General features: G+C 42.5%; 1 protein-coding gene across 1 annotated transcript; it reads left to right on the plus strand.

The window, feature by feature from the left end:
• The first annotated feature begins 363 nt into the window (after positions 1 to 363).
• Positions 364 to 11,726, plus strand: LOC122208839 (putative protein ZNF720). The gene is made up of 4 exons (XM_042920298.1): positions 364 to 435; positions 5,827 to 5,898; positions 10,997 to 11,123; positions 11,617 to 11,726. The coding sequence occupies exons 1-4, from the start codon at positions 364 to 366 to the stop codon at positions 11,724 to 11,726; spliced, it is 381 nt and encodes a 126-aa protein (XP_042776232.1).
• Positions 11,727 to 14,095: the final 2,369 nt, after the last annotated feature.

The raw sequence follows: 14,095 nt of genomic DNA on the forward strand, positions 1-14,095 counted from the left end.
TGTCCCTTACTATTAACATAGAATCAGACCCAAGGAGGCTTGATTTGGGCTATTTCCAGCCACTGATTGACATATGAGAATTGATTTGGGTGGCCGGGATCTCCACTGACTACTTTATAAACAGGTCAGACTGTGGGGACATCTAGGGTGTCCTCAGGAGGCCAACCTACACAGAATGAACATAGGCCATTCTAATTCACAGAAGGTACATAATTACCCAAGGGTAAATTTGACCCCATTGTCATGTGGAAATATCTTTTAAAAATTCTTAATTTATACTCCAAAACAGTTAGTTTTGAGGAATTTCCCCCTATCCTGGTATCCTAGGCAGATCCCTCCCATGTACAGTATTGCAGGACGAACATGAGGGAAGAGGTTGCTTCATGCTCCTGGCTGCTCCTCTCGCAGGACTTACATAACTCTCAGCATTGGCAGGTCAGTATAAACTCCTGATTCAGATTGGCATCTGCAGACCTGATTCTGCCTTAAGAGCTGTATGAAGTCATCACAAAATCCCAGGGCAGGACCCACTCAGGCTCCATAGCCAAAACCATGGAGCAAGGGCACTCACACATTCAGACAGATTGCAAACTTTAACCCAGAATTTCCCTGTTCTAAGCTGCAACTATGTTGCCCAGGAAGTGATCAAGTTTCCCTTCTACCTGTAGGGTGGGCCTGAACTCAGTCCTCGGGTCCTGGGGACACTTACCCCATTTGATGTCCCATTCTGGCAGAATTTTCTGATTGCTCCTGGAATCCGTTTGAGTGCAGTAGTGGCTGACTATTGTCCTGCCCAGCGAGGGTTGGGGTCCAGTGAAACCACCAGCGGCTGCCTTCCTTTCCCTCACAGGAGCCCACATGAGTGGACTCTCCACTGGTTTCTGACCATGGTGGCTCAAAAGGCCATTGCAGCTGTCGACCTCCTGTCCAATGCACCAAAAATGTTACAGCAAATATTTGGTGTGCAGGAAGAGACCAGCGACACACACTTGGGAATCAGGAAAGACTGTTTATTTTGCACTGGTGCTGGCCCAGTGTATCACCTCCAAAGGCTGAACCCGTGGCCCTAGTGTCAGTCTCTTTTTATGGGTGGGAATATGGGGGTTTAAGGAAAAAAAGAAAGGGCAGGGCACTTTTTGGTTGTACTGCGCTGGCATTTGGCGGATGCAAGAGGCAAGCAAGATTATAGAAGCCAAAAGCATGCGTGGGGATTATCTGGCCTCAGACATCTAGCTGGCCCCTAATACCTGCTTTAACCAGCTTCCCCTCTTTCTTTTGTCCTACATTTTCCTTATATGAACCTGGAAGTATGTTCAGCAGTTTGGAAACCAGTACAGTGTTTGAGATATTAGTGTACTGCCTTCTCATTGTTGACCTCCCTGAAGAAAATCCCTTTCTGGTTTTGCCACCACAGATGTCTCTCTGAGTAACTGACATGAAGGGAGACCCACAAGACCACCTGTCTCTGGGGTCCCAAACAGACCAGGTCTGGCCACTCACCACTGACAAAACCAAAGGCAGAGGTGATGAAACAAGAAAAGAAGTTATTTCAAGGAGGCCAACACTGGGAAGATAGCTGACTGATGGCTCAAAGACCATCTTCAATGTGCTAGAAACACTTTCAGGTTTATATAAGGGAAACGGGGGCGGGGGGCAGGGGAGGATGGGCAAAAGTGAGTGGGTGCCTGCAGGTAGGCAATGAAGTTTAAGTCATTGTCTTGGAGTCCATCACAGGTGGGGTCTTTCTGACTCAGGGTACTCCTTGTGGCTGGAGGGGGTAGCTCCCGTTCCCCTGAGAGTCTTTTTCCTGAGCCACGAGACACATGATGGAAAGCACCCAATGAGAAAGTTTGATATCAAAATTGTGTTAGTGGAAGTCCTCTTTCTTGCCTTTAACTTGGTCGGCCACGAGTGGCAACTGGGTCTTTCTGGGGCTCCTGGAGCCAAATGCTCCTGCACCCTTGTGTCCCACTTAGAAAGTAATTACCTAAAACAATCTAATAAACATACACCTCACTTTCCATAGTTAAATGTGTGTGTGTGTGTGTGTGTGTGTGTGTGTGTGTGTGTGTGTGTGTGTGTTGAGAACACTTATGATAGTCTCTCCTAGCAAATTTCACATTTATAATACACTAGTATTGGGGCATGTGGATGGCTCAGACAGTTGAGCGTCCGACTTGGGCTCAGGTCATGATCTTGCAGTTTATGAGTTTGAGCCCCGCGTCGGGCTCTGTGCTGACAGCTCAGAGCCTGGAGCCTGCTTCGGATTCTGTGTCTCCCTCTCTCTGCGCCTTCCCCATTCATACTCTGTCTCTCTCTCTGTCTCTCAAAGATGAATAAATGTTAAAAAGAAATTTTTTTTTAAAATATAATACACTAGTATTAAATATAGTCACCATCAGGGGTGCCTGGGGGGCTCAGTGGGTTAAGCGTCTGACTCCTGCACAGGTCATGATCTCCCAGTTTGCGAGTACAATCCCCACATTGGACTCTGTGCTGACACCTCAGAGCCTGGGGCCTGCTTCGGATTCCTTGTCTCATTCCCTTTCTGCCCCTCCCCCACTTGTGATGTGTCTGTCTCTCAAAAGTAAATAAATGTTAAAAAAAAAAAAAAAAGTAAATGTAAAAAATTAAAATACAGATACATTATATATATATATATATATATATTTATTTATTTATTTATTTATTTATATATATATATATATATATATAGTCACCATGCTGTACATGTTCTGTGCTTACACATCCTGTGTAAGTATACCTTTTATCATTTGATCCAATGTCTGAACAATTTCCCATCCTCAGCCCCTGGCAATAAACATGCTAATCTTCTACATTTTTGTCTTTTTACATATTCCACATATATGTGATTTCCTACATTGTGTATTTTGCTGTGTGGGGCTCATTTAACTTAAAATGTCCTCTAGGATTATTCTGTTGCTGCAAAGGGAAAGATTTGCCTGTTTTCTGAGGCTTTTAGACAAACCATAAATTAGATGAGGGACCACTACCTGGAAAAGAGCTATTACCAGACAGGAACTTTTTATAAAGCATTACCTGCCTGGCATGGCAAACATTGGTTTGGCAAACATTTACTCTTTCCTTTTTCCTGTGAATGCACTTCCCCCTTTTTGAAATTCTAAAGCCTATCCCCTCTCCTTAAGACACAATGGAATGTAAGCATCACCTGCCTGACTCTGAGCCTCATACCACTGATGTTCCTATCATTAAATATTTTTCTCTTGTGGAACTGTCTTATGTCAGCTTAATTATTGGAATTACCAAACAACTGAGAAAAGGTGAAGAAAAATATTTTCCTCTCCTACACATTCACTCTCTTGCTGAAAACTCACCTCTGTACTTCAGAGCCAAAATATAATATGAAGACAGAGTTTGGGATAAAGAGGAACAATAGCTTTCTTGCTTTGCCAGGTAAAGGAGGCTGCAGCAGGTTAGGGTCTTGAAAACTGCAAGCCAACCCAGAGGAAGGAGCTGGGGGGTTGTAGGGAAATGCAGGAGCCATCTGGTTTTGACAGTTACTGTGTTTGTGTTGCCATCCTTGTTCATCATGTTTTCAGTGTGGTCCTGGGTTTCTCATTTTAAAAAGGCTAAGAGGGGCGCCTGGGTAGCTCAGTCATTTAGGCATCCCACTTTGCCTCAGGTCATGATCTCACAATTTGTGAGTTCAAGCCCCACTTCAGGCTCTCTGCTATGAGTGTGGAGACTGTGTCAGATCCTCAGTCTCCCTCTGCTCTTCCCCCACTCATGTGCCCTCTGTCTGTCTGTCTCTCTCTCTCTCTCTCTCTCAAATATTTAAAAAAAAAATTTAAGGCTAAGACGAGATGAAGGGAGGATTTCCCAAGAGAAGAAAAATCCTACTTGGTTAAAAGTCAACCCTCGCTGATGGTTTAATGCCGCCATTTTTATTTTTGTTCAACTTTATACTTTTAAGCGATTTCTGTTTCAGCCACCAGTGCAACAGTATTAAGACCACTTGATACTTACTGTGAGAAACCACTCAATATTTTCTAGAATAGCTAAAAAAGAAAATAGTGTAACATCAAATGTCGATGAAAATAATGAACAATTCGAATTCTTGTTTGTGGCCAATGGGAGTTTGAAAAGTATGTCCTCTTTGGATGATTATTTAGCAGTTGACGAGGGAAACAAAGACTGAAGGAAATGGCAGATAAAATTAAATTTCCTTATAACCTGCAGCCCATGGACAACTACTTGAGACAGGCAGAGTAAAAGTTTTTCCAGGAATTCTTTACTATCTTAATGTTAATGCTTTCCTAGAGGGAAAAACAACTTTAGCTTCACAATAACTAGGTCTAGGTATCCTGTGAGTCTTGATTAGCATAGGAAAAAAACTCATTGGAAACTACGCCTTGACTTCACCTCCCCCAGTTCCCAAGTGTAAAGTCAGGGTCTCTTCAGGGTCCCAGGGCACCTCTTCCTGATTATGGGCCCTGTCCCCATACTTGAATAAAATCCCCTGGGTGTACCAAAGATGTCTTCAAGAATTCTTTCTTGGCCATCAGCTCTGGACCACCCCACTATCACCCCAAAACTTGCTCATTTGCATGTATCAGGGAAAGTTCCATTTGTAAACGTGTGTCCTTCTGTGAAGCAAATGGAAGAGAATGTGTAAATTTACAGAAACTCTGATCAGTGGAGAAGGCATGGATTTAAATCTGGACAATAACCATACCCATGGTTACTGTGTTTTCCTTGCTCACTTCCCAAATGCTTCCCAAAAGGACCCTGTGTGGAGTTTGCATTAATAATCATTGCTGCTACCCTCCCCCTCAGATTCCCTCAACTGGTGTGGGTGGAAACAACAGTGTTGTTTTAGTGAAGTGCTCCAGGGGATTCTGTATGGGATTTTTTTGCATCAATATCTAGGATTCAGGGATTTGTTTTCTCACCGAATCAAAGAATAAAGAGGTGGACACAAAATGAGCAACAGGCAAAACTTTATTACAGTATAACAGAGGAAGAGTAGTAGGAAAGCTCTCTTTACAGAGAGGGCATTGGAATGTGAATACCAGTGACAATAGGCAAGGGCCTTTGTGGTATAAGGTTCTGGTCTCTCCCTCTTCCCTTCCCCCTTGTTCCTTCTCAAGTCCTACGCATACTGGATTAACAACTCCAGGTGCTGGGTTGTCCCTTCCTGATTGGCTCATTTCTATTCCAGGAGGAGTGGTCTATGACCATACTGTTCCTTGTGGGTTTTAAGTTTTATCATCTACTACCAGTTTTTAGTTAGGTCTTTAGTCAAATTCCTGCAGGGGAGTAGGTGGTGTCTGTCACATTCTTAAGAGGAACCTTACAAACCTGAGGGGGTTTGCCATAGTCAGACATTCCCAGCATTGTTCCAAAATGTGTTTTCCCCACCCAGGGGCCTCAGGTCCTAATGGTTCCCTTTCTCCTTACTGAATCCGATGTTTTCCTATCAAAATGATAAGGGAAGCCAGAGTTAAGCCGAAAGGTTTTCCATTAAGTTATCAGAGTTGAGTGCAGGCTTTGGCTCAAGGGTCTCCTGTACAGGAGTTGGGGAGGGTCAGGTCCATGTAACACACTGTTCCTATGCTCAAGCAGAATTTGTGGGCTTCTGTGTGAGGGGGGGCCCCCTGAAAGCAGAGACAGGAAACTCAGAGGCTGGTCTCCACGTGGGACACCATAGTTTCTGAATAGCTCCTGACACAAATGATGAGGAACTTGGGTCTTTTTTGCATTTCAAAGCCCTGCCAGCAGGTGACCAGGTTACTGGTGAAGAGGTTGCAGTGGTGGCTTTAAGGGCATTTGCTCCCACTTCAGCTGGGATTTCTCCACAAAAATCTTGAGAAAACTCTTGAAGAGGAGGTGAAAGAAGAAATGGCCAATTCTCAGGTAAGCCTTGATTGAGTCCATTGCAAGAGGACCTGTCACCTTGTTCTCAGGATAATCCATGCATGTAGAAATTGCAGGGCACCTGGGTGGTTCATTCAGTTGAGTATATATGATTCTTGATTTAGGCTCAGGTCTTGATCCCAGGGACCTGCTATCCAGCCCTGCATCAGGATTCCTTCTGAGCTTGGAGCCTACTTAAGATTTTCTCTCTCTACCTGAGTCCCTGTCCTCCATTTGCATGCATATTCTCTCTCTCTCTCTCTCTCTCTCTCTCTCTCTCTCTCTCTCTCTCTAAATGAAAAAATTGTAAATACCAATGGTTTTATTTGTTTAGTTCTTATGGTTCTGCTTTAGGTTTTCACCTAATTTTTTTTTTAATTTTTTTCAACGTTTATGTTGTTGTTACAGAGACAGAGAGCATGAACGGGGTAGGGTCAGAGAGAGAGGGAGACACAGAATCCGGAACAGGCTCCAGGCTCTGAGCACAGAGCCGGATGTGGGGCTCGAACTCACAGACCACGAGACCACGACCTGAGCCGCAGTCGGATGCTCAACCGACTGAGCCACCCAGATGCCCCAGGTTTTCACCTAATTTTTAACATTTCAGAAATGATATTCTAGGTTATGTCTTCAGAACACTCCTCCCCTATATCCAAGAGACTTCTCTCCCTTTTCTCCAACCTGGCTTCTAGTAGGGCAACAGCAGTTGTCACTTTGAATTAAATTCCTACAAGTATTGAAAATATTCCCTTTGTGACAGATCCAGAGAGGTAGGTGTTGAGGCCAAGTGTCCTGTTGCTGATGGGGTCTGGTCCTGGGATAGCAATCAAGGAAAACCATTCCCATGTAGGTCTTATCCGAATGCTTTCTGTGCCCCGGGTAGAGGAGGATTATGAAAATGCACAAATACACAAGATGGATATGAGGCACAGAATAACTTAGAATGTTCCTGCTCTTGAGGATGTGGAAAAGCTACTTTAAGATATCCTAGATATTCCAGGACATGACAAGTATATGCGATAAAGTCTGTATAAATCCACTGTGCTTAACTTGTTTATATTGTGATTTACTGTTTGGGGTCACAAGAGCACACCGGCGATCCCGTGTCCTGAGGTGTGCCTTAGGCACCGATATCACTTTGTTTCCTTACAGCTGATGTTACCTTCTATTACTTGGGTTTGTGCTCTCTGCCAGATTCCTCCCCTGTAATGTTCATATTTTTCTTATCAGTTGTAATGATTTCAGCCAGATTCCCTGAGCAATTTCCAGACACCATCACATTTAAACTGGAAATATCTTTCTCCTAGTTTGACTTTTCTTGTATTTTTTCACCTTGTAGCTTTTTTTTTCTTTTTTAAGTTTATTTTGGGAGAGAGAGAGAGAGAGAGAGTGAGCGAGCAGGGGAGTGGCCAAGAGAGAGCCAAGTCCCAAGTAGGTGACACAGGGTCAGCACTGAGTGGGACACGGGGCTCGAACTCACAAATCAAGAGGTCTTGACCTCAGCCTAATTCATAAGTCAGAAGCTTGATTGAGCCATCCAGGCACCCCTTCCTTGTAGTTTCTGAGGAGGAGGACAAATGCAAAAGCAATGTGGATAAAATTAAAATTTCTCACAACTTAAAAGCCCCGCATAAATACTCGAGACTGGCCAAGGAAGATATTCCTCAAGGAATTCACAACTGCTTTAATGTTGATGCTTTCCTAGAGGCAAACAGCAAGCTTAGCTTTACCCTAGACAGACTTCCGGTTCCCGGAAGTCTTCTTTAATGTATGAAAGCCCTGTAGAAACTTAGATTTCTTCCCCCCCAACTTAAAGTATATAATCAACGGCTCCTCTCAATCACCCTGCAGCTCATTCTTCCCACAGATCCTGTCCCTGTGCTTTTACACAAACAGCCTCATTTACCAAAAAGGCTCAAGACTATTTCCTTGAACATTGACTCCTGGCCCACCTTACATTAGTCCCCACCAGACAGTGAGACCCTCACTGTTGTGTAGTAGATGTAATGACCTCTACATCGAGGTTCTCAATGAGTCAGACCTTCATCCTGTAGCTTTTTGTTTTGCTGCATAGTCATGACACACGCATACTCGATTTACTTCTGTGTATTTCAGAAAAAGAAAAAAGAATCACATAGTACCAAGAATTACCATGTTTGAATGTCTTAAAATCCTGAAATAAAACAGCACAAATGATGAATGAAATAAAGCTTTCAACGAGGGGCATGTGCATGGCTCAGTTCATTAAGCATCGGACTTCCACTCAGGTCATGATCTCACTGGTCCTGAGCTGGAGCCCAGCATCAGGTGAACAGGAGCCATGCCTCTCCATTTCTCTCTCCCTCTCTCTCTGCCCCTCCTGGTATTCTCTCTCTCCCTGTCTCTCTCTGTCTCTCTCTGTCTCTCTCTGTCTCTCTCTCTCCTTAGTAATGATTAATTAAAAAATAAAATTTAAAAAAGTTTCAAATATAAACTATATTAGCAGATCATGGAGTACTATGGTCAAGACAACTCTTGAGATACTCTGTAGTGCCAGATAGTTTATTGAAGTAGCACAGGGCAGGACCCATGGGCAGAAAGAACTGTACTTTGGCTGCATGAAGCTTATATGTTCAAGGGGAGGGTAGGTGCACAGAGTGTTCAATCACAAATGTTTCTTTAAATTTCTACGTGTAAAACTGCTTCTGCAAGATTTCTCTGGTGCTTACCATTCAGTTCAATATGAAGCAGTGGTGACATGTCCCTGTTGTCATGAGACCCTGTAAAAATGTAATAACCAGGGATACCTAGGTGGCTCAGTCACAGCCTGGAGCCTGGAGTCACAGCTTGGGGTTCTCTCCCTCTCTTTGCCTCTCCACCTTTCACACCGTGCTTACCCATGCTCTCTTTCACAATATAAATAAACTTAAAGAAAAATGTAGGAACCAGCCTTTATTTGATGAATGTCCACATAATACAACTGTATGTTAGCTTTCTGTCCTAAAGGTGAAAATTTTTCTGATTGTATCCCTCATCATACTAGAGTCAGAAATAACTGTTGTATTTGTATCTTAATGTGTGTTTGTGTTGATAGTGTGAGTAAAAGACCTAAGCACCATTATCTACAATTAGTTTTATGAGTTTCATGTCACTGAAAATGTTTTGTTTGTTTTTGAGGAAGAGAGAGGCAGGAGCAGAGAGAGAGAATCCCTAGCCAGCTCCAGACTGTCAGCACAGAGCCTGAGGTGGGGTTTGTACTGGTGAACTGTGAAATCATGACCTGAGCCAAATTCAAGACGTGGACACTTAACCCCCTGAGCCACCCAGGTGTCCTTTATTGAAAATGTTTCTTAGTCACCAGTATACTTTTCTACATTTAATATCTATACAACTTCTTTGAATATTTATGGATGTGAGCATGGAATGTATAAAGGTGATCAATTTTGTGTGCATACCTTCTTTCCATCATTCTTCAGGTTTGACACCTGCTATGATCATTTGGTTAGGGGCCCCTCCGTATATTTTAGGTGTCATTTTAGGTCAACTCCAGGTCAGATGACCTGGGTTAAAACCTAATCCCTACCACGTACTGGATGCTTGAAAAAATATTCACATGGAAATAGAAGAATAATGTGTCTGTTGTCTTAGAATATGATTTATTTTCCAATAAGTTATGAAAAACTGTGAATGCTCTCTACTAACCAGGAAATGCTTGGAAAGGTTTATTGCCTTTCTTGCTATTCTAGTAGAACCTGTAGTTGCTATGAATCCCACTCAGTTCCAAGTTCCCAAAAAGTTCTTGTCTTTGAGTTCTACTTCTTCGTTATTGAAATATGTATCTCTTGGCCCATAGACTAATGCCTCGTTAGAAATGCAGACATCTACCCCATCCTAGAACTCCTGAACAGTATCTGCATTTTAACAAGATCCCCAAGGTCCTGTTGTGAAATTCTAATTCATATTAGAATATGCTAAGTACATTTGTCACTCCCCAGAACTTTCCATTTAAGAAATAGACGGCACGTGTACTGTATGATGTAAATACAATATTCAAAATGTATATGCCTGAGTTGATGCCTTCATTTTAAAAATTCTCTTGAATAAACACAATATTTATAAAGGTTCCTACCTCCAAGATAAAGAATATACTAGAGCATAATACTGGGTGACAAATAATCTTACCTCATCAAGCAGGAACCTCACCTAAGCCAGAACCAGTTCTCCTGATCTAACTGAACTAACAGAAGTTCAGTCGTTGGTGAATCACAAAAAAACTATACCAGGTGAGGATGTGAGCAAAGCAAAAATGATTTACAAGAAACAAGGAAATCACAGGGAGGAACTTCCAAATCAGATACTCAAGGAGGAAGGGGGAATGGTGTCCTTTGATTTAGGGTTAGCGTGGATATTCAGAAAGGGGAGGCCATCATCTTATGTCAAGTGGAGTATAAGGTTGCACATAAGCTTTAAGAGAACAGTTGTGTACATACTCTGCATATTTCATAGGAAATGAGGTTTGTGCTCCTCCTTGGGTGGGATTTTAGCATTATAATGAGGTAAAAGGGAGCTCCTGGGTGGCTGAGTCCATTGAGCGTCCTACTCTTAACTTAGGCTCAGGTCAGGATGAAAGTCCTGAGGTCAGGCTCCACTCTGAGCATGGACCCTGGTTGGGATTCTGTCTCTCTCACTCTGCCCCACCCCCACTGGGGCACGCTCTATCTCACTCAAAGACATAAGATTTAAAATAAAATGTATGTATGAGATGAAGGTAACTGTACTCACTCCGTAGTTTAGTCTATTATGCATTGGCTTAGGTGTGAGTCAGGGGTTAATCTCCAACTGAGCCCATCCAAGCTCTTCCTCAGGGCAGTCATTACGTTTTGTTGGATGGTTTCTGTTTCCACTACAGGAGACTATACCCATGGGGTGTTTTTTGTGAAGTAAAAGATAAGATAGAAAAAGAGGTTAAGTAAAGTGTGGAACTAAGATCGGTGGGTACAAGCACAAGCATTAAAGTCAGGTCTTGGAGTCTGGCTGGTGACATTAACTGCCCCTTTCATTTGACCTAGCATTATGAACTCTGCCTGTGGCCACTTGAAAAGTGTGTTTTTTATTGCAGGGATTGCTGACATTCAGGGATGTGGCCATAGAATTTTCTCAGAAAGAGTTGAGGTGCCTGAACCACAGTCAGTGGGAACTGTACAGGGATGTGATGTTAGAGAACTACGGACACCTCCATTTCTTGGGTGAGGATAACTCCTTCCACGTTTCCCAAACCATACTCAGGGATTTGTTCCTTCCCTTGAAGACTGTCTCTTGGAATCTTCCTCTTTGCATGACTGGGATTCAGATCCCTGCAGTCAGGGAAAGAAGTATGGGTTTGTGGATGTACAGAAAAATCTTCATGGTGTTTCCTTTTCAGCTTTACCTTCCCTTCCTTAGGGTAACATCATTTCTGTACATTAATGACAATTCTAAAGGCTAAGTGGCATAAAACGGTATCTCTTTTGTCTTAAATACTGATTTCTACTCATTATTGTCATGGTAGTCCTCGGAAGTGAAGGTCAAGATCTGAACATGGAAAATTTGTCCCGCATGTTCTAAAGGGGTTGTTGGCCCACAGCATTTGGGAAATCATTTTCTAGCTTCTACTCTGTCCTCTCTGCTCTGCTACGCACAATAGTGGATCAGAAGTTAGAATCTCCAACCACACTCATATTCTGTTTTTCTAATAAACAGGTCTTGTTGTGTCAAAGCCAGACCTGGTCATCTTTTTGGAACACAAGAAGGATGTCTGGGCCGTGAAGAGAAAGGAGACCGTAGCTACACACCCAGGTAGGTGGAAATGAAGCGGATGACAGAGCTGAGGTCCAGTCGTGAAGGAGGAATTGGACCTCAGAATGTGGTTGAGCAGCTCTCCTTGAATGCAAATTAGGTTGAAAAGGCCAGTTTCAGGTCTCTTCCTCTCACATCGGACATCTGCTTTCCAACATACCAAGCTTTCCATTCTCTAAGGATTCTCCTTCAGTTCCACGGAGGGTTCTTCACATCCACAGTGAGGTCCTCCATAATCTAATTGGTTCTCCATTTGCTTTGAGGTCTTGCGGAAATCTCTGTATTTCTGAGGAACTGTACGCCAATGCATTTCTGACTTCTGTTTTGCTTCTTGTGTGAAGTGTGTCAGGATAGTGGTGGGCACCTTGAGGTGAGGTGCAGAAATCCCAGGAACGCTAGAGGTAGACAACACAAGTTTTTGGGTTGATCCTTTTTCCAGGATTAAGGTGGCTTTCATTTTAATCATACAAAATACAGACCCAGTAATCACATCAGGTGATAAAGCAACTCCCTAATATGAGGAAATCTCGTTCTTTGTTTCACTTCAAAAGTTCATTTCTTGGGTTGCCTGTTGGCTCAGTTGGTTAAGCGTCTGGGTTGAGCTCAAGCCATGATCTGACACTTTGAATTTGAGCCCTGCATCAGCCTCTCTGCTGTCAGTGAAGAACCCATTTGGGATCCTTTGCCTCTCTGTCCATCTGGCACATGTTCTCTGTTTCTCAAAAATTAATATTAAAAAATAAAAAAAAGGAAGTTCAAGATGCCTGGGTGAGTCAGTTGGTTAAGAGTCCAACTCTTGGTTTGGTTCAGGGCATGATCTCAGGGTTTCTGAGTTCAAGCCCCACATAGGGTTCTGGGCTGACAGCCCAGATGGTGCTTGGTTTCTCCCTCCCTCCCACCGTCCCTCCTTCCCCCCCCCCCACCCTTTCCACACTGTTCTTTATCTCTGTGTCTAAATAAACTTTCATTTTCTTTGTATTAAGTAAAATAAGAAATTTCCACTCAATGTTTTGCATTCCTCAATGGTGAAATAATGTAAAGCACCTATTATTTTCATATAATTCTATTTAAATTAATGCCATAGGGGAGCTAGGATATTTAGAAGTGAAAACTCACAGCCTATAATTAAGTCTCAATTGTTACTTTATTTGTTAATTGAATCCTTTTATGAATTTATCTTGTATAATATGAAGTCCCTGTGACTTTGTCATATGTTTTCACTCTGAGTCGTTGTATAGGAGATTCCTTTATGATGTATTATATCAAAAGTCCTGATATACCATGGGCATTTGCTTTATAAGAAGTGAGGGAGACAATTAGGAAATGTCCTATGTTTAGAAAAAGAGTTCATTATAAATGTAATTTCACGTGAGAAAAAATCAATTATTATTTATTTACTCAGAATGTATCTGAATTTAACACCAAAGATTTTTTTTTAAAAAGCGATTGTTGGCCTATTTTACATTTTTGATTGTGTTTGTTTATTTAGAAATGAAAGGTTTTGGGGCACTTGGGTGGTTCAGAGAGTTGAACATCTGACTCTTGATTTCAACTCAGGTCATGACTTCATGGTTTGAATTTAAGCCCTAAGTCCAGTTCTGTACCCAGTGTGGAGCCCGCTTGGAATTCCCTTCTCTCTCTCTCTCTCTCCCTCTCCCACCCTCCCTCCCTCTCTCCCTTTCTCTCTCAAACTTTTTAAACATTCACAAAAAAGAAATGAAAGGTTTTTGTTTGCTTGATTCTAAAGAATGGATTATAGGGGATCTGCGTAGCTCGGTTGGTTAAGCCTTCAACTTCAGCTTAGGAAATGATCTTGGGTTTGTGACTTTGAGCCCCATGTCTGGCTCTGTGCTGAGATCTCACACAGCCTGGAGCCTGCTTTGGATTCTGTGTCTGCCTCTCTCTCTCAGTCTCCCTGGCTTGTGCGCTCTCTCTCTCTCTCTCTATCTCTCTCTCTCTCTCTAAGATACATAAACATTAAAAAAATGAACAATGGATTATACCCTGAAATCTGTGTGATAGGAGGGATCTATTCACATAACACATTGTTTAATGTCTTAAGTGCTTATTCACAAAAGTTTTCATTAGAGGTTTCCATGGTTCTCAGAGCTTTAGGTTATCATGTGTTTTCAGTTACTGTTTAGAATCTTTTCAGCTCAATGAGGACTTTTTAAAAAAAATTTTTAATGTTTATTTATATCTTGAGAGAGACACAGAGACGGAATCTGAAGCAGGCTCCAGGCACTAAGTCGTCAGCAAGATAGTAACACAGGTCTTGAAGTCACGAACCGTGAGAACATGACTTGAGCCAAAGTTGGATACTTGACAAACCGACACACCCAGGTGCCTCTAGAAGGACTTTCTTTAACATTTCCTGTAGGGT

Source organism: Panthera leo, chromosome E2 (assembly GCF_018350215.1).
Source record: "Panthera leo isolate Ple1 chromosome E2, P.leo_Ple1_pat1.1, whole genome shotgun sequence".
Classification (NCBI taxonomy): Eukaryota; Metazoa; Chordata; class Mammalia; order Carnivora; family Felidae; genus Panthera; species Panthera leo.